Source organism: Melozone crissalis, unplaced genomic scaffold (genome assembly GCF_028551555.1).
Source record: "Melozone crissalis strain CALT ecotype California unplaced genomic scaffold, PUWL_Pcris_2 ptg000092l_1, whole genome shotgun sequence".
NCBI classification, from domain to species: Eukaryota; Metazoa; Chordata; class Aves; order Passeriformes; family Passerellidae; genus Melozone; species Melozone crissalis.
In genome coordinates this window covers 1,724,469-1,748,981 of record NW_026535869.1, presented here as the reverse complement: position 1 = coordinate 1,748,981, position 24,513 = coordinate 1,724,469, and the positions used below count along the sequence as shown (strand labels likewise).

The window sequence follows — 24,513 nt, the reverse complement described above, 5'->3', positions numbered from 1 at the left end:
TTTAAGAGGGCCATTTTATTTTCTATTTTTCTCTTCTCTGGTATAAGAGGGCCATTTTATTTTCCGTTTTTCTCTTCTCTGGTGTAAGAGGGGACAGGGGGAGCAGCATGGATACCCCATCTTATTTTCCATTTTATTTTCCATTCTTCTCTTGTGTAAGAGGGAACACCAGGAGCAGCAGGGATAACCCATCTTATTTCCATTTTATCTTCCATTTTCCTTTTCTCTGGTGTAAGACAGAGGAGGGGGAGCAGCAGGGATAACCCATCTTATTTTCTATTTTATTTTCCATTTTTCTCTTCTCTCATGTAAGGGGGGTTTGGGGAGCATCAAGCATAACCCATCTCATTTTCCATTTTTCTCTTCTCTGGTATAAGAGGGCCATTTTATTTTCCACTTTTCTCAGATGTAAGAGGGAACATGGGGAGCAGCAGGGATACCCCATTTTATTTTCCATTTTTCTCTTCTCTTGTCTAAGAAGTAATATGGGGAGCAGCAGAGATACCCCATCTTATTTTCCATTTTTCTCTTCTCTGGTATAAGAGGGGACACAGGGAGCAGCAGGGATAACCCGTTTTATTTTCCATTTTATTTTCCATTTTTCTCTTATCTTGTGTATGGGGGGTTTGGAGAGCATCAGGCATAACCCATCTCATTTTCAATTTCATTTTCCATTTTTGTCTTCTCTGCTGTGAGAGGGGACACGGGGAGCAGCAAGGATAACCCGTTTTATTTTCCATTTCATTTTCCACGTTTCTCTTCTGTGGTGTAAGAGGGGACACAGGGAGCAGCAGGGATAACCCATCTTATTTCCATTTTTCTCTTCTCTCGTGTATGGGGAGTTTGGGGAACAGCAGGGATAACCCATTTTATTTTCCATTTCATTTTCCATGTTTCTCTTCTCCGCTGCAAGGGGGACACAGCGAGCAGCAGGGATAACCCATTTTATTTTCCATTTCATTTTCCATGTTTCTCTTCTCCGCTGCAAGGGGGACACAGCGAGCAGCAGGGATAACCCATTTTATTTTCCATTTCATTTTCCATGTTTCTCTTCTCCGCTGCAAGGGGGACACAGGGAGCAGCAGGGATTTCCCATCCACAGGTGGTGCTGGATTTCCCGATGGCTTGAGGCAGAGCAGAGGAGCAGCGGCTGCCGGAGCCGCTCGGGGGATCTGTCCAGGAGTGCCAGCAGACGCTCTGGGTGGGTTTTGGGTTGGCCCAGGTGTGTGCTAGCCCCCCAGTTTCCTCCTGGGCTGCCTCCTGCGGGCTTTCAGGATGCTGTAGTTGGCGTAGCGCGTGTGCTGCTCCGACAGCAGCGGCACGTAGAACGCGCGCAGCAGCCGCGAGGACCTGGGGGAGCAGAGGGAAAAGGGAAAATAAAACATCCCTCAGTGCCCAACCCTCTCCTCTTGGTGCCTCCAGAGCTGGCTGGCACGGGTTTAAGAGCCCTTGTGGCATTCACGTTCTCTGGAAAAATCCCTTCAAAAAATCTCTTCGAAAATCCCTTCGCCCAGGATTTTTCTCCTGGGAGGCTGAGAAGCCTCAGAGAAAAAGGAAAACAATTTTATCTATTTATTTTCTCATCTATTTATTTTTATATTTTTTAAAAATCTATTTATTTCATCTATTTTATTTTTTACCTATTTATTTTTTTTTAATTTTACAATTTTATCTCATTTGCTTCTCCTGTGTTGTGCTCATGTGGAATGTGTTTGGAGATTGTTCACCCACGGGTGATTGTTTCACTGGATTCTGCTGTGAGTTGTTTTCACTCATTGCCCAATCAGGCCCAAGCTGTGTCAAGACTCTGGAAAGAGTCACCAGTTTTTGTTATTAACTTTTTAGCCTTCTGTAAGAATCCTTTCTGTATTACTTAGTTATTTATGAGAGGAACAGCAGATTTCTCTTTCCAAACCAGCTGTGGGGCTGCTGGTAGATAAAACCAGCACTGGGAGATAAAAGAAACAATGTGAAGGATTCCACTGATTGGTAAATGGAAAAAGAGATTTGCTTTTACAAATAAACTTTAGATTTGCTGATAAATGCAATTAGACATTGAAAGGTAAAAGAAACAATGGGGAAGGAAAACCCCTAAATTCCATAAGAATTACAAATTAAAAGGGAGGGTTATATATTAGAGGGAAATCTTGGTGTAATATTATTTTATACAATATAGTATCATAAAATAATAAATGAGCCTTCTGAGAACATGGACTCAGATTCATCACTCCTTCCTTATCTGGGGGCAACACAAATCCAACACAACCTCGTGCCCACCGTCCGTTCCCAGCAGGGCTGAGGGGGAGAGAGGGCAGGGAGGAAATTCCTGAGAGTAATTATGAAGTATTGAAATTACTGAAAGAAATTAAATTGAACTGTAATTATTGAAAGACATGAAATCCCAGACATCAGCAGCCAGGGGGTCTTGGGGGTCACACAGCCCTGTCCTTCGGGACACTGTGAAGGTGAAGGGGTCGTTTCCCCCCTGGAATCTCCTCTTTTCTATCCCATCTTTTCTATCCCATCCCTTTTCCCCCCTGGCATCTCCTCTTTTCTATCCCATCTTTTCCATCCCATCCCTTTTCCCCCACGCCTCTCTGAGGAGCAAAAAGCAGCTCCGATGGGCACTGGCATTTTGCATTTTGGCTCTTGAGCTGATCTTCTGTGGAAATATTGAATTACAGAGGGCTGGGCAGCTCTCAAAGCCACACTGAGCCATGCCCTGCCAGGGCTGGGAGCTGGCATTTCACAGCCTTCCAAAAACGGGACCAGTGGAGCACGGAGGGCTTAATGATGTCTGGGTGAAATTAGCACCTTTGATTGGGTTGCTAATTGCTGGAGCTGTGCTGGCTGAGGGCATTGTGAATGGATGTATTCTCTCATTAATGGTACAGTCCGGGTTTCAGTGTGAGGTGGACGAATAAAACCTCCTTCAGCAGCAGCTCTGAGCTTTGTGAGGCTTCAAAAACCTGAGCAACTCATTGAAATCAGGCAGAGCTTTGCTCCCTCAGCACCGCAGCTTCTCTTTTTGTGTCTTTGAGATCACCTGGATGGGAAAACCTCAACCCTTGCCAGCCACAAGTGTCACCCCAGCCACAGAAATCCTGGAAAAGCAGCAGCAGCAGCAGCAGCAGCTCTCAGACTGGCATTGCTGAGTGCCCAGGGATGGCACAGCCCTGCTGCTCACTTCACCCCAGCTCTGCTCTGCTCTGCACACCCAATTCCAGCGATTTATTTTTTTTTCCCAGCAGAAAGACGAATTGTGTTTTGTTTGCCTGCACTGGAGATCTTTCAAAAAACGCAGCAGAAAAACAAAGGCAGGAACTGCCACTGGGAGCTGCATCTCCCCTGGGGCTGCCGAGGCTCTGGCTGGGCTCAGCTGGCACCAGCAGCTCCTGCACCCTCCCAGCTCAGACACTGGGGACCTTCACCTCCTGTCACCTCCTCAGCCACCCCAGACAGCAGATGGCACATGCAAGGGGCTGGCTGACAGATGACAGGGAATATATTTAATGTTCTATTTGCATTTGCTGCTAAATTTGTCCCCCAGAGATGGAGCCTGGATCAGCACTCGGCTCCCAGCAGCAGGGCTGAGCAGGGGATGCTTTTCCAGGGATTTTGGGCTCTGAAAAAGGCAGTGCTGCAGGACTGAGCAGCTCCCAGAGCTGGAAGCACAGCGAGCCTTGGAGCTAAGCCTGTGTCTGCCTGAATTTCAGGAGAAACAGCCCAAAAACTGCTCCAGCGGTGCCAGAGGGAGCTGCTGTGGGATGGAAGGAAATCCCAAATGAAGATGTTGCAGATGTTCCCAAATTGCCAGACTAACATGGACTGGCAGCACATGGTGAGAGATCCCCCCTAAAACTGCAGCGGTGAGAGATCCCCCCTAAAAGTGCAATGGTGAGAGATCCCCCCTAAAAGTGCATTTTGTAACCTGAGTTTGGTGAGAGCAGAGCTCAGAGAGAGGCAGGAGCAGAGCAGGGAATGGTAGGAGGACACTGAACTCTGCCATGGAGCCACCTGGGCAGGTTCCAGAGCCACCTGGGCAGGTCCCAGTCACAGGGACAGGTCTCAATGCCACCTGGGAATGTCCCAGTGCCACCTGGGGGGGTCCCAGAGCCACCTCGGCAGGTCTCAGTCACAAAGACAGGTCCCAGTGCCACCTGGGCAGGTCCCAGTGCCACCTGGGAATGTCCCAGTGCCACCTGGGAAGGTCCCAGTTACAGGGACAGGTCCCAGAGCCACCTGGGTGGGTCCCAGTGCCACCTGGGAATGTCCCAGTGCCACCTCGGCAGGTCCCAGTTACAGGGACAGGTCCCAGAGCCACCTGGGCAGGTTCCAGAGCCACAAGGACAGGTCCCAGTGCCACAGGGGCAGGTCTCAGTCACAGGGACAGGTCCCAGTCACAGGGACAGGTCCCAGTGCCACCTGGACAGGTCCCAGTGCCACCTGGGCGGGTCTCAGAGCCTCCCAGCCACAAGAAGCTCATGATCAAAGCTCTCTGGAAGCCCTTTAATGTTTGCACTTCCTCTGGAGGTGAAGTTTTGTACCAACACACACGTTTCAGAAGTTATTCAGCTACTTTAAAAACAAAACTATGGAAAACAACTCGAGGAAAACACCACTAAAGGGAACAAGACAGCCTCTTATCAAAGCAGGGGAATGCTATGCTCCAGCAAGGTGACCCAATCATTAGTTTTGCACAGAGAATTTTATTTTTTTTGATGGAAAACCCAAGTGTTTGGAGCAAGCAGACAGCTCAGCCCTAAAGAGCTGGAAAATATGTGCTCCTCAGAGGGGAGCTGTGATATATTTCCCCTTTTCTGTGCCAGATTCGGAGCATTCAGCCAATATAGAATTAAATGGACCTTGGCAAAGCAGCTTCCTGAGGAGCATAATTAGCTGGTGGCTTGGAGTGCTCTCTAATTCAATTAGCAGCACCATTTATCAGAGCCAGCTGAGATTTCCATTTGCACTCGCTGACGTCAATGGGAGACTCGCAGCGAGCCCCAGAGCCTCCAGTGCAGCAGGACTGAACCGAGCTGCTGGGGTCACCGATTTCACTGATTTCATTGATTTTCACACAAGAGCTGCACTTTGGGCTGAGCTGGGGATGTGCTTGATGGGTTTGGGGTTTGTTTTTTTTTGCCCCTTGCTCTTCGACCGCAGAGCTGCAAACTTGAAACCTCAACTCGGCTCCAGAGATCGAGCAGGCGAGATAAAGCAGCTGTGAGAACACGCAAATGTGGCTTTAAAGCAGAAATGCACATTTAAGGGCAAATCCTCTGCACAAGGAGAGCCTTTGATGCCTCAATTGCCTCATTAATAAAAGTCATTGGCCACCTCCTTCTTGCCCCAGTGCAGCAGCAGGTTCTCCTGGAAAAGGCAGCTCAGGGAAGACCTTGCCAAGGAAAGCTGTTTGTGTCAGAGCCCTCCTGGGAGCTGCTCAAACACCCCCATCCCTGCCCTGCTCTTCCCCGCAGGAAGCAATCGGGTCTCTCATGGAAAACAGGAGGGCACTGAACTCTGGGTTGGTTTTTCACAGAGGTTTTTCCAGTCTCGGTCCTGGGGTGACACCTTCAGGAGCTCTGAAGGGCTAAATCACATCCTTGTGCAGCTGATACAAACGCATTCCTGTGTTTGCAGGAATGTGGGAACACCATTCCCAGCTGGACAGCCCTGATCCCACTCCCTGAGAGCCTGGAGGGGAGCAAATCCCAGCCTCTGCCTCGCACAGACGCCGCAGCAAGGTGCTCAGTGCAGAACAGGCCCCAGCAGGGATCTCCCCCAAGGATTTTCTGCTGCCTAACCAAGGTGTGGCCCTGCTGACTGCCTCCTCTCCCTGCCAGCTTCCAGAACATTCCTCGGAGCTCATCCCCTCTGGTGATTTATGCCTGTTTTGAATTTAGCTGGGACAGAACAGAGTGAAAAGTGGCCTAGGAGGAGGTGACATCCACCCCATTTCTTTGGAAAGCAACCCCAAAAACATTGCTTCAGCAGGAAGCTTTACAAAGAAATTGTTTATTTCTTTATAAAAATACTCCTCACCACCCTCCTCACAGAGTTTCACCCTCTAAAGCAACTCGGGTCATCAATTTTGCAAGCAGGAGTTGGACAAAGGCTCCATTTTGCTGGGAATTGCATTTCAAGCCGGCATTGCCCACGGATCTCTCCTCCCTGCCCACTTTTGCAACCAGAAATCCCAGAGTGCCCCCACCCCTCCCTCTCCAAAGTGCAAATCCTACCTGGAAGCATCCAGGAATGGCTTGTAGGCAATGGTGACCCACTCCTCTCTGTGGGAGGAGTACCTGGGCTCCCTGGGGCTCTCTGCTGCTGTGTCCAGGTCCACCAGGTAGTGGCATTTGGAGATGTCCATCTGCGGGGACAGACAGAGCTGCCTTTATTTCCTGTGGCTTTGGTTCTGTGCACAATTCATTTTGGGGGGGGAATCCAGCAGGAGACCACAAAAATACGGATGAGGTGGGAAGGCTTTGATTCCATCTCCATCTCATGCACCTAATTCAAGTTTTACACAGGAAAATGCTTTTCCAAGTGGGATTATCAGAAATCTGAACTATCTGCTTTAAAACCAGTCAGGTTTTACATCAGTGGAGTTTACTGGTGAAAGATAAAGAGGATTTTAAAGTGATGCAATTCTGGTGACCCATTCACACATATATATGGATGAATGTATAACTAATAATTAATTAATGGTGACCAGCAGAATTTATTCTTTCCCTTGCAGTAACAACACCCAAACTTCTCAAGGACAAACTTCTCAACAAATTATGTTACCTGCAGGACACAGGTAACGTAATTTGAAGGTTTTCAAGTGAAACCTTTGTGGGGGAATCCAGCAGGAGACCACACTATGAAACCTCCTCCTTCCTGCTGGGAATCCTGTGTCTTACCCTCCCTTAAAACTCTTCCTTGAGGGATCTCAGCTCACTCTCCCACGAAATTTTACTGCCAACTCCCTTGGCCATGCTTGAGATCCCTTTTCTGAAGCACCTTTGGGGCTTGATGTAACAATTTAGGCTGGAAACAATTTAATTAGGTGGATAGCAGATGGCTCTGTGGCATCACAGCAGAGTGGCAAATGAAATTACACCACAGGAAACGCAGCTGAGGATGCTGAATCCACTCTGTGCTCTGTGTGAGAGGAACATTCCAGGCCCTGGGAGAGGCTCTGGCTCATTAGCACAAGGACTCCCAAACCACTAACCAAGTTTTTCTGGAAGTGATGTGGAATCATTCAGAGAAAGACAAGTTGCTTCCTCAAGGACCTCACTCGTCTCATCCTAAATGCTGCCCTGACTCCAAATTCCAGGTGCAAGCCACGTTTCCCTTGTATTTTCACATTACAGTGAAGCCAAGGATGATATTCCTCCTGCTCTGCAGCACCTCTGCATTGATTTGGGGATTTACACGAGACCTGGGTGACGCCCAGACCTTGAAATGAAAGAAAGGAACGAGTTCTGCTGAACAAAGCTGCGAGGGATTTCTAAATTACATCCTCTCCTCTTCTGCTCCCCTTTCCTTTTCCTCCTCCCACTCTTTCTTTATTTGATACCACTGCTCTGCCAAGTGAGGAGAGCTGAGCTGGATCCCATCCTGGCTGACAGGAGTGGGAACACCCAGAGCTGGGGCTAAGGGCACATCTGCTGCTGCCACGGGGTCTGGAGGGTGCTGGAAGTGAAGAGAAAATGCTCAAAAACCCTTTTCACTGAAGGCAGCTGCTGTTAGCAGCTTTCAGCCCAACCTGCTGGTCCTGCTCGGATGTATCTTGGGAAGAAATAATATTCCTTATCTGTTTCTTGGCACTTTCAGAGACAAATGCACCTCCCCAGCTGGGCACGTGCAAGGTAAGTGCAGCTCGATGTGATTAAGGAAAGAGAGATTGCAAAGCAAGATCAAATCGCTCTTCCCCCAGTGTCTCATAGCAACAGGAACACTGAGGTTCCCTCTTCCATTTCCAAGCAGAGCAGTAATAGATTGTATTAGTAATAGCACTGTTTCTCACACCTGAAACAGTGAGATCGCCGCCATTAGTGCCTTTATCCATGGCTCACATAATCCTCCTGAATAATTTGTTTTCTCCCCTTTAAATCACCAACAGCCTCGTGCTATTGAGATTTGTCTCCTCTCACAGTCCCGTCCAGGTCTTGCTAATTATTCTTCTACTTTTAAAAAAAAATCTGAATATGCTCATAGTCACTAAATATAGGGAAAGATCTTGATCTCTTGGTGTAATTAGCAGGTCAAAAGCAAGAGTTTTAAGCCCCTGTTTAATTTCTGATTTCTCAAGTCCTAGGCCCTTGAGCTCGCACGAGAAAGAACAAAGTTGTAGGGTGACATTAAGGAGCAAGCATGAAACAAAAATGTGTTTTGCTCTATTAGTCACAGGCTGGAGCAGCCAGCTGTCTGTGCTAAAAATAAGCCCCAGTTAAAGATTTCATAAATTAAATGCACTGCAGCAGACAGCTCCTCTCAGGTGGGAACACGCCTCCTTCCCATTTCCAGTAACTGCATAATCAGCCCCAAAATAAGAATTTTAACCCACAAGACTGCCAAGATTGAACCTGTCAGTAATTTTAAACATGCTAGCTAGCAATAATTTTAAGACATTCCCATCTGTGTTTTGTTTAGTTCAACCAGGAAATAAATCAATAATTCCAATACACATTATCTTAGCAGATTCCCACTAATGCAATTAAGTTCCAAATTAAGTTCCTCCTCCTCAGTTGAAAATATGATGAATAGTTTTATATTTAAAAAGAAATAAAAGAGGAAATTTTCAATTCCTGCTCAATGACAAATATTTTCTGTGGGGGGACTTCAAATTACTCATTCCTGTGATCACATTAACACACTACACTAAACCCCAAACTGCAATCATTAGGAATTCTTACTTCTGCTGCTTCTTTTATTATCATTATGTCTTCAAACTGGCAGTTGAAAGGCAAACAGAAGCCACTCACAAGAATGGGGAGACTTCCAAGTGCTGCAGAGGGACCAATTTTGCTTTGGAACTCCCCAGGAAGCAGAAATGGGGAGAGGGACTGCAATAATTTTAATTACCCAGTAGAAATGGGGAGATCCACTGTGAGGCACTGCAATAATTTAAATTATCCAGCAGAAATGGGGAGATCCACTGTGAGGCACTGCAATAATTTAAATTATCCAGCAGAAATGGGGAGATCCATTGTGAGGCACTGCAATAATTTCAATTATCCAGCAGAAATGGGGAGATCCACTGTGAGGCACTGCAATAATTTCAATTATCCAGCAGAAATGGGGAGATCCACTGTGAGGCACTGCAATAATTTAAATTATCCAGCAGAAATGGGGAGATCCACTGTGAGGCACTGCAATAATTTAAATTATCCAGCAGAAATGGGGAGATCCATTGTGAGGCACTGCAATAATTTCAATTATCCAGCAGAAATGGGGAGATCCACTGTGAGGCACTGCAATAATTTAAATTATCCAGCAGAAATGGGGAGATCCACTGTGAGGCACTGCAATAATTTAAATTATCCAGCAGAAATGGGGAGATCCACTGTGAGGCACTGCAATAATTTAAATTATCCAGCAGAAATGGGGAGATCCACTGTGAGGCACTGCAATAATTTCAATTATCCAGCAGAAATGGGGAGATCCACTGTGAGGCACTGCAATAATTTCAATTATCCAGCGAGGTAAGGGAAAGGAAGCTGGAATAAATCCTTACATATCGAGAGGGCTCCTCCTTGTTCTGGTCGTTCATGTCTGCAGGAATGATCCTGGTGGCCAAGGGCCCCTTGGCAAAGGGTTTGGGCAGCTGGCCCCGGAATTCTGACAGGATGAACTGGAGCTGCCAGCTGCAGAGAGCAGGGAGAGCATTGTGTGAGAGCCCCAAAACCAGAACCAAGGACTCCATCCCCAGGCGGTCCCCAGGAACTCGTGGCCAATGTGCTGATCAAAAACCTTCAGAATCCTTTAGTTGGGTACTTTTGAGGACGAAAACCAGAACCAAGGACACCATCCCCAGGCACAGCAAGGATTCCCAAGAACTTGTGGCCAATGTGCTGACAAAAAACCTTCAGAATCCCTTATTTGGGTACTTTTGAGCACCAGAACCAGAACCAAGGACTCAATCTGCAGGCACACCAAGGATTCCCAGGAACTTGTGGCCAACGGGATCAAAAACCTTCAGAATCCTTTATCTGGGTACTTCTGAGCACCAAAACCAGAACCAAGGACTCCATCCCCAGGAACACCAGGGATTCCCAGGAACTTGTGGCCAGTGTGCTGATGAAAAACCTTCAGAATCCTTTATTTGGGTACTTTTGAGCAACAAAACCAAGGACATCATCCCCATGTGACTCCCTGGAACTTGTGGTCAATGTGCTGATCAGAACCCTTCAGAATCCTTTATTTGGGTACTTTTGAGCCCCAGAACCAAGGACACCATCCCCAGGTGATCCCCAGGAACTTGTGGTCAATGTGTTGACCAAAAACCTTCAAAATCTTTAATTTGGGTATTTTTGAGCCCCAAAACCAAGGACACCATCCCCAGGCACACCAGAGACTCCCAGGAACTTGTGGCCAGTTTTCCTGATGAAAAACCTTCAGAATCCTTTATCTGGGTACCTTAACAGTGTTTATGACACTGCTGGTGACACCAGAGATCCAAGTTCCTGAGGGTTCCCCACACCCATTACTGTGCCCCTCGTTATCCAGCTGCCCTAATTGCCCCTCTGCCAGGGCAGCACTCACTTGTCTGGCAGCAGGAAGCTGCTGGGGAACCTGTGCCACTCCTTCCCCACACAGACATGGACTGGCCTCCCCTCGGGCACCGTGTGGATGCTGGGGTCAGTGGCAATCCTGTGGAATTCAGGGTACAGGTCCAGGGGCCCGTGGTAGCCTGTGGGAGGCAGAAAACCATCATTAATCTTAGAAGGGTGTTTAATTAAAGCCTACAAAAGTTGTTTCATGTATAAATTTTTAATTCATAACTCATGAACTGGTCTATGCTAAGAAGTGGCTGCATTCAAAGCTTCTCCTCTTACCCTTTTCCCCTCTTAACAATTTTATTCACATTTCCCTGCCTGTCAATGGCCACCAAAACTCCAAAAAAATACTGATGAGGTGGGAAGGCTTTGATTCCATCTCCATTAAGGACTCATGCACCTAATTCACATTTTACACAGGAAAATGCTTTTCCAAATGGGATTATCAGAAATCTGAACTATCTGCTTTAAAACCAGTCAGGTTTTACATCAGTGGAGTTTACTGGTGGAAGGTGAAGAGGACTTTGAAGTGATGCAATTCTGGTGACCCATTCACACATATATATGGATGAATGTATAATTAATAATTAATTAATGTTGACCAGCAGAATTTATTCCTTCCCCTGCAGCAACAACACCCAAACTTCTCAAGGACAAACTTCTCAACAAATATGTTACCTGCAGGACACAGGTAACGTAATTTGAAGGTTTTCAAGCGAAATCTTTGTGGGGGAATCCAGCAGGAGACCACACTATGAAACCTCCTCCTTCCTGCTGGGAATCCTGTGTCTTACCCTGCCTTCAAACTCTTCCTTGAGGGATCTCAGCTCACTCTCCCACGAAATTTTACTGCCAACTCCCTTTTCTACAGCACAGCTTTTGCAGGCCTGAGCCCAAGAGCCAGGAGGGCAGAGGGGAAATGTGGAATACCAACCTTTGAATAAGGCAACAGAGCGTGACAGTGACAAAAGGCCAAAGAGGAGGACAGTCCCCAGGGCCAGCCAGTTGGAGGACACTGTGTAGTGCTCCAGGCGGTAGCGCTGGAAGATGAAGTGGTAACATTTCTCAGGGAAGAGATTAAAAGAAAAAAAAGAGAGACAATACGAAGTTACTCCAACTCTGATCCATTCAGCAAAATTCACATTTTTCACAAAGCTCTTACAACAGTGTGTCCCCCCAACCAAATTTTTAAATTCAGAGCCATCAAAATGCACAGAAACTCATAGAGTTTGGTCATATTTAAGTGATAATTTGGGGTATTTCAGCTCTTTTTATGCTTCCTAGGAAAGGCTCTGGACCTAAATTGTTCTCTCAAGGGTTCCAGTTTGGTTGCTCCCAGGTGAACCAGGGGCAAGGGTCCCTTTCAGAATTTCCCTGCACACTCACCTGATTTTCCATGCTGGACTGAACTCCTGCCTAACACAAGCTCCATGACCCAGATTTCCAGAGTGACCTCTGCTTGTTTACCCTGCCTGCACAAACCACAGCTTTGAAGCGAATAAAACACCACAGAGCACTTTCTGCGTCCAGCTTTGAACACAAGTCACTCTCTGAAACTCATAAAAGAAAAACTGATAAAAAGAAAAATTGATAAAAAGAAAAATTGATAAAAAGAAAAACTGATAAAAGAAAAGCCCTTTAGGTTTGGTTTTTTCAATTAAAAAGCCTTTCTGGGACAGCCAGGTGGAAATCCATCCAGTCCCTGCCTTGGTCCCTCCCTGCTGCTCTGCAGGAGTGGTTATTCACTCCCTGCCCTCAGCTGGTTTCTGTTTCTCTTGTCCTGTTTGCATTTTTCTCACAACATCCCCGTAGTTTGGAGGGGGAGAGTGACAAGCTTGTCCTGCTGGTGGGCAATCAGTTCCAGATTCTCAGCTGGATGCTCCAGACTGGGCAAAATGTCATCAAACAGTGGCAAAACATGCAAGAAATGTACAGGAAACTTTCCTCAAGTTACAATAAAAATAAATGAACATTGCTCTGTGATGTTCTGAGAGCACGGAGGAATTCTCAGTCAGAGCCAGAATATTGGTGACATTCCAAGCTGGATCCTGGTGAAGGCAAGGACTGGAACTCATCTGGGAGTGACGGAGATCCAGAGCGAGGATGAGGGACTGAGGGTGGCAGGAACAGCAGGGTGAGGCCAAACAGCTGGAACAGGCTCCTGGCTGCATTCCTGAGCCTTTTTAACAGCAGGAGATGAATAATTCTGAGCTTTGGGAAGGTTTATATCAGTCTCTATTAGTGCTTTGCTCTGTGAAGTGTTTCAAGTGATGTTTACTAAACATCCAGGTTTTGGCTCTTCCAAACGTTCAGTGCAATTCCCAACATTTAAATGAGATCCTTCTGCCTTTTTTCAGCCCAGTGAGGGAGGGATTCCTTCTGAGACACATCAAAAGGCATTTCCTACACACACACATTCCCATAGAGCTGAGCAGCCAAGGAGCCACAATTCCATCAGCAGGTCACTGAACCCTCAGCAACCTCTTGGATTTTGGGTGCTGTTGGCACTACAGCACCACAGCTCCAGAATTCCCATTTGGGACTGGAGAACAGCTCAAAGTCATCATGAAAAAACAGCTGGGAAATATTCTCAGCTGTTTATTGAACCCCACTGGAATTTACCTGAAGAGCAGAGAGAGCCACAGCACCAGAGAGACAGATGAGGGGGTAGATGGGGAAGAGGAATCTCTCTTCTTTGTGGGGCTGGCTGAAGAAAATCAGGATCCAGATGTACATGGGAGCCAGGGTCAGCCAGTAGGGACGGCCCAGGTTCTGAACTGGGAGAAAACAAAACCTCAGCAAAGGAGAAATGCAGGAATTCCTTCTCTTGTACAATCCCCTCCCACACCCAAAGCCCACTCTGGAGACCCAAACACGCCCCGTCCTGAGCACCAGTGTTGTTAAAACCCAGGTAACACACCCCAAACAGCCAGCAGGGTGTTTTCCTCAGAGGATTTTTGCACATTCCAACAACACTGACAATTCCAATGGCTTTAGGAAGAGCAAAAGCAGAAAACAAGAGTTGGTGGATCCAAAGTCCACTCTGGAGACCCAAACACCCTGCTCTGAGCACTACTGTTGCTAAAACCCAGGTAACACACCCCAACAGTCAGCAGGGTGTTTTCCTCAGAGGATTTTTGCAGATTCCAACAACACTGACAATTCCAACGGCCTTAGAAGAGCAAAAGCAGAAAACAAGAGTTGGTGGACCCAAAGCCCACTCTGGAGACCCAAACACGCCCTGTCCTGAGCACCAGTGCTGCTAAAACCCAGGTAACACACCCCAACAGCCAGCAGGGCATTTTCCTCAGAGGATTTTTGCAGATTCCAACAATATTGACAATTCCAACGGCCTCAGAAGAGCAAAAGCAGAAAATAAGAGTTAGTGGACCCAAAGCCCACTCTGGAGACCCAAACACAGTGCTCTGAGCACCAGTGTTCTTAAAAACCCAGGTAACACACCCCAACAGCCAGCAGGGCGTTTTCCTCAGAGGATTTTTGCAGATTCCAACATCATTGACAATTCCAACGGCCTTAGGAAGAGCAGAAGCAGAAAATAAGAGTTGGTGGATCCAAGGAGACACAAAAGCCACCAGGAGCTGCCAGGTGTGAGGAGGCACACAGGAGTGCTGGGTCTCCTGCTGGGCATTGTGCACACCAAGATCAGGAAGGGCCCCTCCGGAGCTGCCCTTCCCCTCCCAAATGGTTGTTTGGAGCCCGAGGTTTGCCCAGCCTTCATTGCCTCGTTACAAAAACAACACCGGGAGAGCTCTCCCAGGCGCCTCCTGCTTAACAGAGGAAATAACTGATTCAAAAATAACAACAATTACCCTGAATTTCAGTCACACTGAGGAGGGCTCTGCGCTGCCTGATAATTTTCAGTCCCTCTCCTGCCCCTTGCTACTCCCAACAGCAGAGTTAAGCAATTAAGCCAGCGGCATTTCACAGACAATAAGAACAAAGCGCTTGGCAGAGTCGCTCCTGCTGCTCAGCACAAGAACACCAAGTGAACAGCAGGAAATCTTGCATTTACAGGAGCTCCTACTGAGCTTTTACTGCTTTCTGCGAGTTTGTCACTCGCAGCCAAGGAACAGACATAAGCAAACACCCCTGAACATACATTTTCATCGAGGATTGTGTTACTGTTTGCTGTAGTCAGTAAAAAAAAACAGAGAAAGCAAAGCACTGACTGGACTGATGAATCTGGAGGCTGCTGCTGAGCCCTGATGAATTTTCCTCAGGAAAACAGCAGAAAGGAATTTACACTTCCCCTCTGGAGTCACTCACAAGTGTCATGTGCTCAAACTGATGTAATTTTATTCAAGAAAAAGCCCAGCGTGAAGTAGGGAATATTCTGGTTCCTCTTTTTTTTTGTTTGTTTGTTTTTTTAAACTCTCATATATCCACACCCACGGGGACACGGCCCAGAGCAGGGCTCAGTCCTGGCAGCTGAAAAACCCAGAGTGCCCAGAACAGCCCAGCCTCAACCCCAAAAGGTTTCTACTCATTTCCAGCTGCAGACAAGATGGGAACAACACCAGGTTCAGCTTCTTCCCCCTTCAGGATTATTGGCTGGGCCATTCCTGATGGATTAAATGTCACAATGAAGCTCAGGAACCTTGTCAGGATTGCTTTTTTTTAACACATTTTTCCTCTTGAGGTGGAGGCAAGGAACAATCCTGAACCCTAATGAGCTGCAGGAACTTTCCTGGTGCTCCAAAGGCTCTCCCTGCTCCCAGTTTCACTTCCAGCAGGGAAAAGCTGCTCTTAGGCAGGCAAACCCTGCACTCACCACGGAATTTCTGCAGCAGACACTCCATCAGACAGGTCAGGGGCAGCACCAGCAGGGCCAGCACAAAAACCACATTGAAGTTCAGAAAGCCATTGATGAAATAGAAGTACCAGGGTTCTGTACCTAAAGGAAAGGAAAAAAGAGGTTTGAAACTCAAGTATGAATGGACGGAGCAGCAGCTTTGGCCCTTCTCTGCCTGACACAGCCCACCAGAGCATCTCACACTCACACCTGCACAAGAAACTTCATTGTCTTCCTGCTCAGAAATTAATTAATTTTTCTCCTTATCTTTAATGTGAGGGTGAAAAATAGTCAGTATTACACCTGCTGCTCATGAACCCCAGAGCCAGCAGAACTCTGTGACACAGAGCTCACCCCTCCATTCAGCAGGAAAGCAGAAGTGGAAACTTCTAAAATTGGGAAATTTGACCCCAAATTCATCCTCTCTTTCTAACTGCAGAGGAGTCACACAAAACCACACAATGCCATGTAATTCTGGAGTGAGGATGTTCATTCTGGGTTGGCAGCAACAGAAAGGTACCAAAAAGGATTAAGAAGGGAAGGAGTTTGTATTCTCACTTCACCCCAACAAAGCCTCTGCCACTGAATGCTGGTTTTGGTCCCTCCTTTCACTCAGCACTATTGAAATGTCCCAAATTCAGCCTGTTCTGACACCAACAGGAGCCAGGCAGCTCTGCCTCCACACTCGGGAGCTGGCTGGAAGCTCTGCAGGATGTAAACTGAAAGAAACTCCAGTCCAACTGTCATTTATTTGGACTCTTAATTCAGGATGCTTAAAGCCCTTAACAATGAGGAACGCCAGTTCCTCTCCACACATTTCCCACTCTCTCAGTGTGATTAGCTCAATCAGCCAGTAAATGACACGCGGGGGCTTTAATCGCGGCACTGTTGTGACATGTGTCACATGCCACAGCAATTTCCTGCAATCAGAGCCACTTACATCAGGTCCGTGTTGAAATTAATCAGACAACTGAATAGCAGCAAGGAAAACCCGAGGGCTCTGCGGCTCCTGCAGCTAAAAAAAGGGGAGAAGCTGCACTGGGGGTGTCACAAACACGGCACTGGAGCCACTGCCTGGCCAAGCAGCTTGGGTTTGTACAGGAAACTCTGAGTTATCAACAGCAATTATAGAAATAAGTTCTAAATCTTTGAAGGGCAAGCCCAGGGACCATCCTGTCACCTTTGTGGCTGAGATGAGAAGCAAAGGGAATTCACCCTGAATTCACCTCTCCCTGCTCTGGCTTCAGATTTGGCAGCCTGGGGGTCAGGAGTGAAGGACACCTCATGAAACACAACTCCTCCCCAACCCAAACACAGCCCAGAGAACACTGCTAATAAACACAGCAGCTGCTCTGAAGCAAAGCTTTCACCAAAAAATAGCTGCTCGCTCACATTTTTTGCGGTGTGACTGAATTGCCCAGAAAAAAAACAAGCCCTGAGCCTCCCCTGCTTCTCCAATGAGGGATTTTCTTCTCTGTGAGAGGCTAAAAAAAAAATAAAAAGGGAGGAAAAAAGAGAACAGTGCACAGCAGGCAGAGAGCACCAGGCTGGCTCACTGGTGACGCAGCCATTCAGAGGCACTCAGGCTCAAAGCCTCCCAGGGCAAAAAGGGATTTTATTCCTCTTATCCACACGGCTCAAGGTGAACTGCAGCCTCAAAAAGGAACAACCCCACTGCAGGCAAGAAGTCCTGGCCCAGAACATCATCTTTGAAGCAGGGAGGGGCACTGAGAACTCTCCATGCTCAGGGGTTAATGGGAATGTGCTTGGAGAGAGGAGCTGGAGAATCTTCCTGCAAGGATGCACATCCCGGAGCTGGGCAGCTGTGGGATCCAGGACACAGACTGGGGAAAGCAGTGGGAAAGGAACACCCAGGCAGCTCCTGGCACGGTGGTTCCATGGGGAAAAGCAGCTGGAAGCTCTGTCAGACCCCAGTGAGAAAATGCTTTGAACTCTGAGGCCTGGGAACGGCCCCAGGAGCAATTGCAGAACTCAGGAGTGAATCAAATTTATCCACGCTGCACCCTGAGCACAGGAATGGTGGGGGCAGCTCAGGCCAGAGCAGGGGAGCTGTAAAAGAGGTTTGGGACAAGGAGCCCCACCCTGGGCTGAAGCCTGAGTGCAGGAACTGCAGCTGGCAAGCAGAAACTAAGCTGCAATAATTTGGTCATGAGTCACAGCCCTCGCTCTGATTCAGTGCTGCTACAATGAACAGTCTGCTCACTGAATTTCATTTATTCTCACTCTGCTCAAGGAGCAGGGCTCCACAGAGAAAGGAGGGACGTGAGCAGCTCCAGCACCTTCCACCCAAGCTGAACAAAGCCTCCCAAAGTGGACAAAACTCTGGTCCCAAATTAAGTACACAAAAACACCCCAAAGCCTCAGAAACAGGGATATATTCTTGGCAGCTGTTTTCCCTTGGCTGTAGAAACCAAATCACTCCAGGGAAATATTAATTGCACAGACAATATTTATGTAGAGGGAGCATATTGCTAAAGACAGAGGAAAAAACATTAATCGAACCTTGTCTCAAAAACAGTGCAGTGCTTACACTGGAGATGATCTGGGCTGGTGACTCTGCCCCCATCATGTGAACGTTGGGAAATCCCAGCTTGCAGAGCCAAGAGGGATTGGCCAGCCTTTCATCTCCCCTGGCTGTGTTATTTTTCCCCAGTGTTTTGAAGCTCTCTAAACACTGTCCTGGCCACGCTGCATTAAAGAGCAATTCCAGGCAGGCTCCTTTACTAGCCCGAGGATGTTGTGTGAATGTCACTGTGAATAAAACTCTTCAGGACAGATGGGTCCCTGGAGGCTTCTGCAAACAACTCATGCACCAGTGTGGAAAAGGTCAGGCACAAGGCCCTGCCAAAACCTATCAGAGACAGAGCCTGGAGCTCACTCACACAAAACTCCCAGCCCCACACTTCAGAGCCTTCCTGCAGAGGCCAAGAGCCCTGGCAGAGCAGCTGCTGCCCTGCTGTGCCAGGCACAAGTGACAAATCAGCACCACCCAGAACAGCCCCTCAACCCAAGCAGCAGTGCCAGCTGCCAGAGAAAGCCCTGATGCTGCTGCTGCCAGTGCTGAGCCCTCCTCAACAGCTCCTCTGGCCTCACACAGAGCACAGAGATGCTGCAGGCATCCCCTGGGCTCTGCCAGCCCTTCTAAAGCCCGGCTAGAAATCAATTTCCAGCTCTAGAAGTGCAGGATATGGCCAGAAAGCAGTCTGGATTCTGCACAGAGATCCTGCAGGCATCCCCTGCGCTCTGCCAGCCCTCCTGAAGCCCCGCTAGGAATTAATTTCCAGCTCTAGAAGTGCAGGATATGGCCAGAAAGCAGTGTGGATTCTGCACCATTCCTCACTTTCTCCAAGTTCTGCAGCCTGACTGCGAGGAGCAGCAGCCAGGAGCGGATCCAAGCTGGCAAACACACACGGGCCACTTGTGCCCAGGCAGTGAGACACCTCCTGGCAGCTTCACGGGAGTGGAAAGTGAACAAAAGCAGCACAACTCCCAGCCCGGAGGAACCGGCAGCGCATTGCCAGCTCGACAGAGACATCCCGTGTCCAGAAGCTGCAGCTGCAGCCCTCGGAGCAGGCAGGAACAGAAGCTGGCAGCTGCTTTGGCTGTAGGGCACAAAAAGCACTGCCAGTCAAGGGCCAGGGCAGCCAGAAAAGCTCGGGCTGCCTCCCTGGCTCGTTATCCCAAACTCACCGTAGAGATCAGGCCCGTGGGGGGTGAAGACATTGTACAAAACGATGTTGAGAGGTGCCACCACCAGCTTGCCATAGTAATAGCTGTCCACCACCACCAAGGGCACCTGGGGGAAAGCAGATTTTGGTTAAAGTGGAGCACTCCAGCAGATTTTCCTAAAGGAACTCATTCCTTGTGTTGCCATCCATTCCCTCTTTGTGTTGTGGCATGTCACAGCCACATTTTATGAAAAATCCTTTTCTTGGGATTTTTTATCCTGAGAAGCTGAGAGGCCTCAGGGACAGAATGTAAACAATGGTTATCTGCTGCTGTGGAATGCAACGGGTGCATCTGGGATTGGTCTCAGGTGGTTGTTTCTAATTAATGGCCAGTCACAGTCTCGGTCAGTCACAAACCTTTGTTATCATTCCTTCTTTTTCCATTCTAGCTAGCCTTCTGATGAAATCCTTTCTTCTCTTCTTTTAGTATAGTTTTAATATAATATATATCATAAAATAATAAATCAAGCCTTCTGAAACATGGAGTCAGATCCTGGTCTCTTCCCTCATCCTCAGACCCCTGCAAACACCAGCACAGTGGCAGGCACTCACCAAAAACAGGATCAAGGACACCACACACCAGTTCAGGAAACTTTTCCACCTCTTCTTCAGGATCAACAAGTCAAAGGCAATAGGAAGCCTGGAAGAGAGACCCAAATAATTGCCAGGAAATCTGCCCAACCTGAGTTTTCCAAAAGCCAGGAAGGCTGTAGCAAGGATCCAGGGCGAAGCTGGCAGCTCAGTGCCTGCTGGCTCTGCCCAGGCAGGTGCAGAGCAGCTGAGAAAGGGCAGCAAGTGCTCCTTACCCCAGAGCTGCGCTGAAGGGCCAGCCCAGCAGGGCTCCAGCAGCCACCCCCAGCACTGCCACCGAGGTCCTGTCCATGTACCAGCCCGTCATGGCCACCACCGTGGTGTACATGCAGAAGCTGCTGGGCAGGAAAGCTGCAACACAAGGGGATGAGAGGTCAGCACAGGCTCCCCACACTTCACACAATACTGCTGCAAGTCCTGCAGTGGCTGGGAGAACAGGTACAGCCAGCCTGAGGGGACAGCACACAAAGTGCCAAAGTGTCAGCTCCTGCCTTAGAGCAAGGGAAGGCAGGCCAGGAGCCTGTGTAAATGCACTGCAATACTAAAAACAGGAGGCAGCAACAGAAACAGGCCTGGGAATTGTAACACAGAGAACAAACACTGAATCAACGCTTATTCTGTCACGGGAATACAACAAAGAGCACCCGGAGATGTGATTTTCTTCCCTCTGAACCTCTGTCAGTGCCAGTGCCAAGCCAACTCACCTGCAGAAGCACAGAACATGCCCGTGCTGAGCACCAGGAAGGCCAACATCAGCCTGCTCACGTGCAGCCCAAACTTCTTGCACACAGCCCTGGGGAAGCAGCAGAGAAACAGGTACCACAAAACAGCCCCAGGGCCAAATCAGCAGCACCAAGGCATGCAGAACCACAGACAACAGCCTGAGAGCTCTGAGCTGGGGCATCCCCAACACTCAGCTGCTGCCTCCCCTGGGGTTTCAGACCCTGAGTTTCACCAGTACAAAACCCTGGGTGGGGCCTGGATTCTCCCAGCTGTGCTTGTGCAAATCTCAGGAGTTGTGGCTGCACTGCTGCACACTCCCATCCATCCCATCACCCCTCACAAAACGCCACCACGCAAAAAAAGCCACAGTTCATCTCTTTAAAACAGAACGTGGATGAGAAAATACGTGTCAGCATTCTGGTTTAAGGAGATGAACTGTGGCTTCTGACAAACAAAAAAACTCATGCAAGGTAGTGGATTAAAAATCAGGAATCAAGAGACAGCCGGTAAAAATAAAAATGCAGTTTAGACAAGATAATTGCATGTTAGGGCTACTGATTTTAGTGGCTGCAAACAGCACTGGCAGAGAGATTCCAGACAGCAGCAATCAGTGTGTTCCAGTCAAATTCACTGGGATAAGCAAACACAGCAGCAGACTCTCCTCAGTCTGCAACACTCCCACCCTGCTTGCTGCCAGCAGCGAGGAAACGAGCGGAGCCAACAAAATGCTGGAGTAGAGGTGTGGGTGGGAAATCCAGCAGTGCAATTTTGTCCTAATTGTGACATTCTGACCAGCATCCCCGTGAGTTATTACGAAAACTTGTATTTTCTCATCCACACACGAGCCTCAAAGCCTATTTCCTGTGGCAGGAGCGGTCCCTGGCACTCACACTGCTCCCACACACCCCCTGCAGACACTCTGACACTCACTTGTAGAAGTAGAGTTCACAAACACAGCTCAGGAAGGCCAGGAAGCATCGCAGGAAATAGAAGATGAGAACCTGGCAGACACAGACAGAGTCTGAATGAGGCACAGGACACAAAACGGGCTGGTAAAACATCAGGGGAAACCCACAAACCCTTGGAAATCCTTCCAGGGAGGTCAATGTTTGTCAACAAACCAGTTTTACAAACATGAAGTCAATTTCAACCATGTTTTATAAAAATGAATTGAATTTCAACCATGGTTTTTAACAATGAAGTCAATTTCAACATCAAACAGGACGGCTGTTTCCCACACTAAATGTACATTTCTTCCTCTCAAAAGCAGCTTCCACACACCAAATTTACCTTGTTGGTTTGCAGAACCCTGGCGTGGAACCAGGCTGGCAAGGCATGGAGCCACAGGTAAGCATAGGAGCGGATGGCGTAGGCAGGAGAGTACTCCCAGGTCTGAAACCCCTTCCCATAAATGAGGTAGTGTGTCTGCAACAGAGATCAAATAAATAAATTAACACGCAGCACACAAAGCAGAGAGTTTGCCACAAAGCAGAGAGTTTCCAGAGCAAAATACTTCTCATTGAAACAGAGGGATCAGCACACGGTTATAAATAAATCTGCATTTGCACAAGCCAGCTGGAAACTGAAACAGAGAGCACAAGGTCCTAAATAAAGGGGTATTTGCAAACTGCCAATCCCAAGGGCAGGAAGGGACTCACCGGCTCCCAGTAGTTAAAGGTCTCATCACAATCCGAGATGTTGCTCAGCAGAGCTGCACAGAACCTGGCCGAGATCAGACACTTGAAAGCTGTTGATCCTTCAGGGGCCCAGACGTGCCCTGCTTTGCTCCCGGATGATCTAATCCAAAAGCGGGGCAGGTAAAAAAAAAAATTACAAATATGCAGCAGGAAAACTCAGCTACAAGATCACGGCTCACAAGGTGACAGCGAGGAAAGGCTGAGGGTGCATTAGGGCAGGATGGGGATGCCAGTGCCCTCACAAGGTGACACCGAGGAAAGGCTGAGGGTGCATTAGGGCAGGAGGGAGATGCCAGTGCCCTCACAAGGTGACAGCGAGCAAAGGGCTGAGGGTGCATTAGGGCAGGAGGGAGATGCCAGTGCCCTCACAAGGTGACAGCGAGGAAAGGCTGAGGGTGCATTAGGGCAGGAGGGAGATGCCAGTCCCCTCACAAGGTGACAGCGAGGAAAGGCTGAGGGTGCATTAGGGCAGGAGGGAGATGCCAGTGCCCTCACAAGGTGACACCGAGGAAAGGCTGAGGGTGCATTAGGGCAGGAGGGATGGAGATGACTGAGGGTGGCATTAGGGCAGGATGGGGATGCCAGTCCCCTCACAAGGTGACACCGAGGAAAGGCTGAGGGTGGCATTAGGGCAGGAGGGATGGGGATGCCAGTGCCCTCACAAGGAAGCAGCAGCAGCCCCTCAGCACCCCCAAGGCAGCCGGGCCGGGGATGCTCCGGCACCGTCCCCACAGCACGGACCGCCCGTGTAAAGCCCGGCACCGGCAGCCCCGGCAACCTCAGCATCCCCGGCGGCCTCAGCAGCCTCGGTGGTGCCGGTAGCCCCAGCAGCCCCGGTAGCCCCAGCAGCCCCGGTAGCCCCGGCAGCCCCCCAGCCTCAGCAGCCCCGGCGGCCTCAGCAGCCTCCGTGGCCCCGGTGGCCCCGGTACCCTCAGCAGCCCCAGTACCCTCAGCAGCCCCGGTAGCCCCGCTCCGTCCCCGGCAGCACCCACTCGTTCCGCGCCTCCTCGCTGCCCGCGGGCTCGGGCCGCCGCCCCGCCGCGTCCCCGCCGCCCGCCCGCGGCCGCTGCCGGGCCCCCTTGGCGGCCATGCCGGGTACGGGCAGGCAGCGCCCGCCGCCCGCCGCGGCTCGGCCCGAGCAGCTGCGGCAGCGCGGCCGAAGCCGCCGCCGCCATCACGGGTGTGGGCAGCGCGCTCCCGGCGGGCGGCGGCAGCAACACGGGGACCGGGAGCGACACCGGCACCGACAGACGGACAGGGACCGACAGAGGGACCGCGACCGACACACGGACCGGGACCGACACAGGGACAGACAGAGGGACCGGGACCGACAGACGGACCGAGACCGGGACTGACAGACGGACAGGGACCGACAGAGGGACTGACAGACGGACAGGGATCGACAGACGGACAGGGACCGGGACGGACAGACGGACCGACAGACAGACAGGGACAGGGACCGGGACCGACAGACGGACAGGGACAGAGACCGCGACAGAGAGAGCGCTGCCCCGCAAACCCAGGTCCATCACCCATCTGTGTCCATCACTCCCAGGTCCGAGCCAGGGTCCATCCCCGCCCTGCCCTGCCCGCCTTTTTGGGCAGGAAAGTGAAGGAATGGGGAACGCACCGACGGAGAATGTTCTTTATCTGGTACCCGCTGTGACCAGGGGATGGGGAAAGAGCAGCACGGGAAGGATATGGAGGGGTTGGAGCGTGTCCAGGGCAGGGAACGGAGCTGGGAAGGGTCTGGAGCAGCTGAGGGAGCTGGAAAAGGGCTCAGCCTGGAGAAAAGGAGGCTCAGGGGGGCCCTTGTGACTCTGCACCACTCCTGACAGGAGGGGACAGCCGGGGGGATTTGGGATCTGCTCCCAGGAACAGGGACAGGAGGGGAGGGAATGGCCTCAGGCTGGCCTGGGCAGGCTCAGGGTGGGCACCAGCAGGAATTTGCATTAGTAAAGAGATCAAATCCACTCTCACAGGAGCCCAGGAAAGAAAAGCTCCACTTTATAAAACCAGGTTTCATCGCACAGACACAGAACAGGAGCTCCGTTAACAGGAGCTCCCACATGGAAACGTGGGCAGGTGCTCAAAGTCCACCCCGCCCTTGTGACGGGCACTGCAGTGACACAGCCTCGGGTCCAACGACGGGCAGGTGACATTTTCCA

The 24,513-nt window shown here is 49.6% G+C and overlaps 1 protein-coding gene across 1 annotated transcript; it reads right to left on the bottom strand.

Moving 5' to 3' along the window:
* Positions 1-637: 637 nt before the first annotated feature.
* Positions 638-23,520, bottom strand: ALG9 (ALG9 alpha-1,2-mannosyltransferase). Its single transcript, XM_054291496.1, is given in 16 exon segments — positions 638-1,350; positions 6,243-6,373; positions 9,731-9,860; positions 10,759-10,906; positions 11,707-11,836; positions 13,395-13,549; positions 15,565-15,687; positions 19,297-19,402; positions 19,887-19,974; positions 20,141-20,276; positions 20,630-20,718; positions 21,579-21,649; positions 21,939-22,073; positions 22,307-22,445; positions 23,338-23,469; positions 23,471-23,520. Coding segments are annotated over 16 exon segments (1,884 nt in total). The 3' UTR covers positions 638-1,229.
* Between the last annotated feature and the right edge of the window lie 993 nt (positions 23,521-24,513).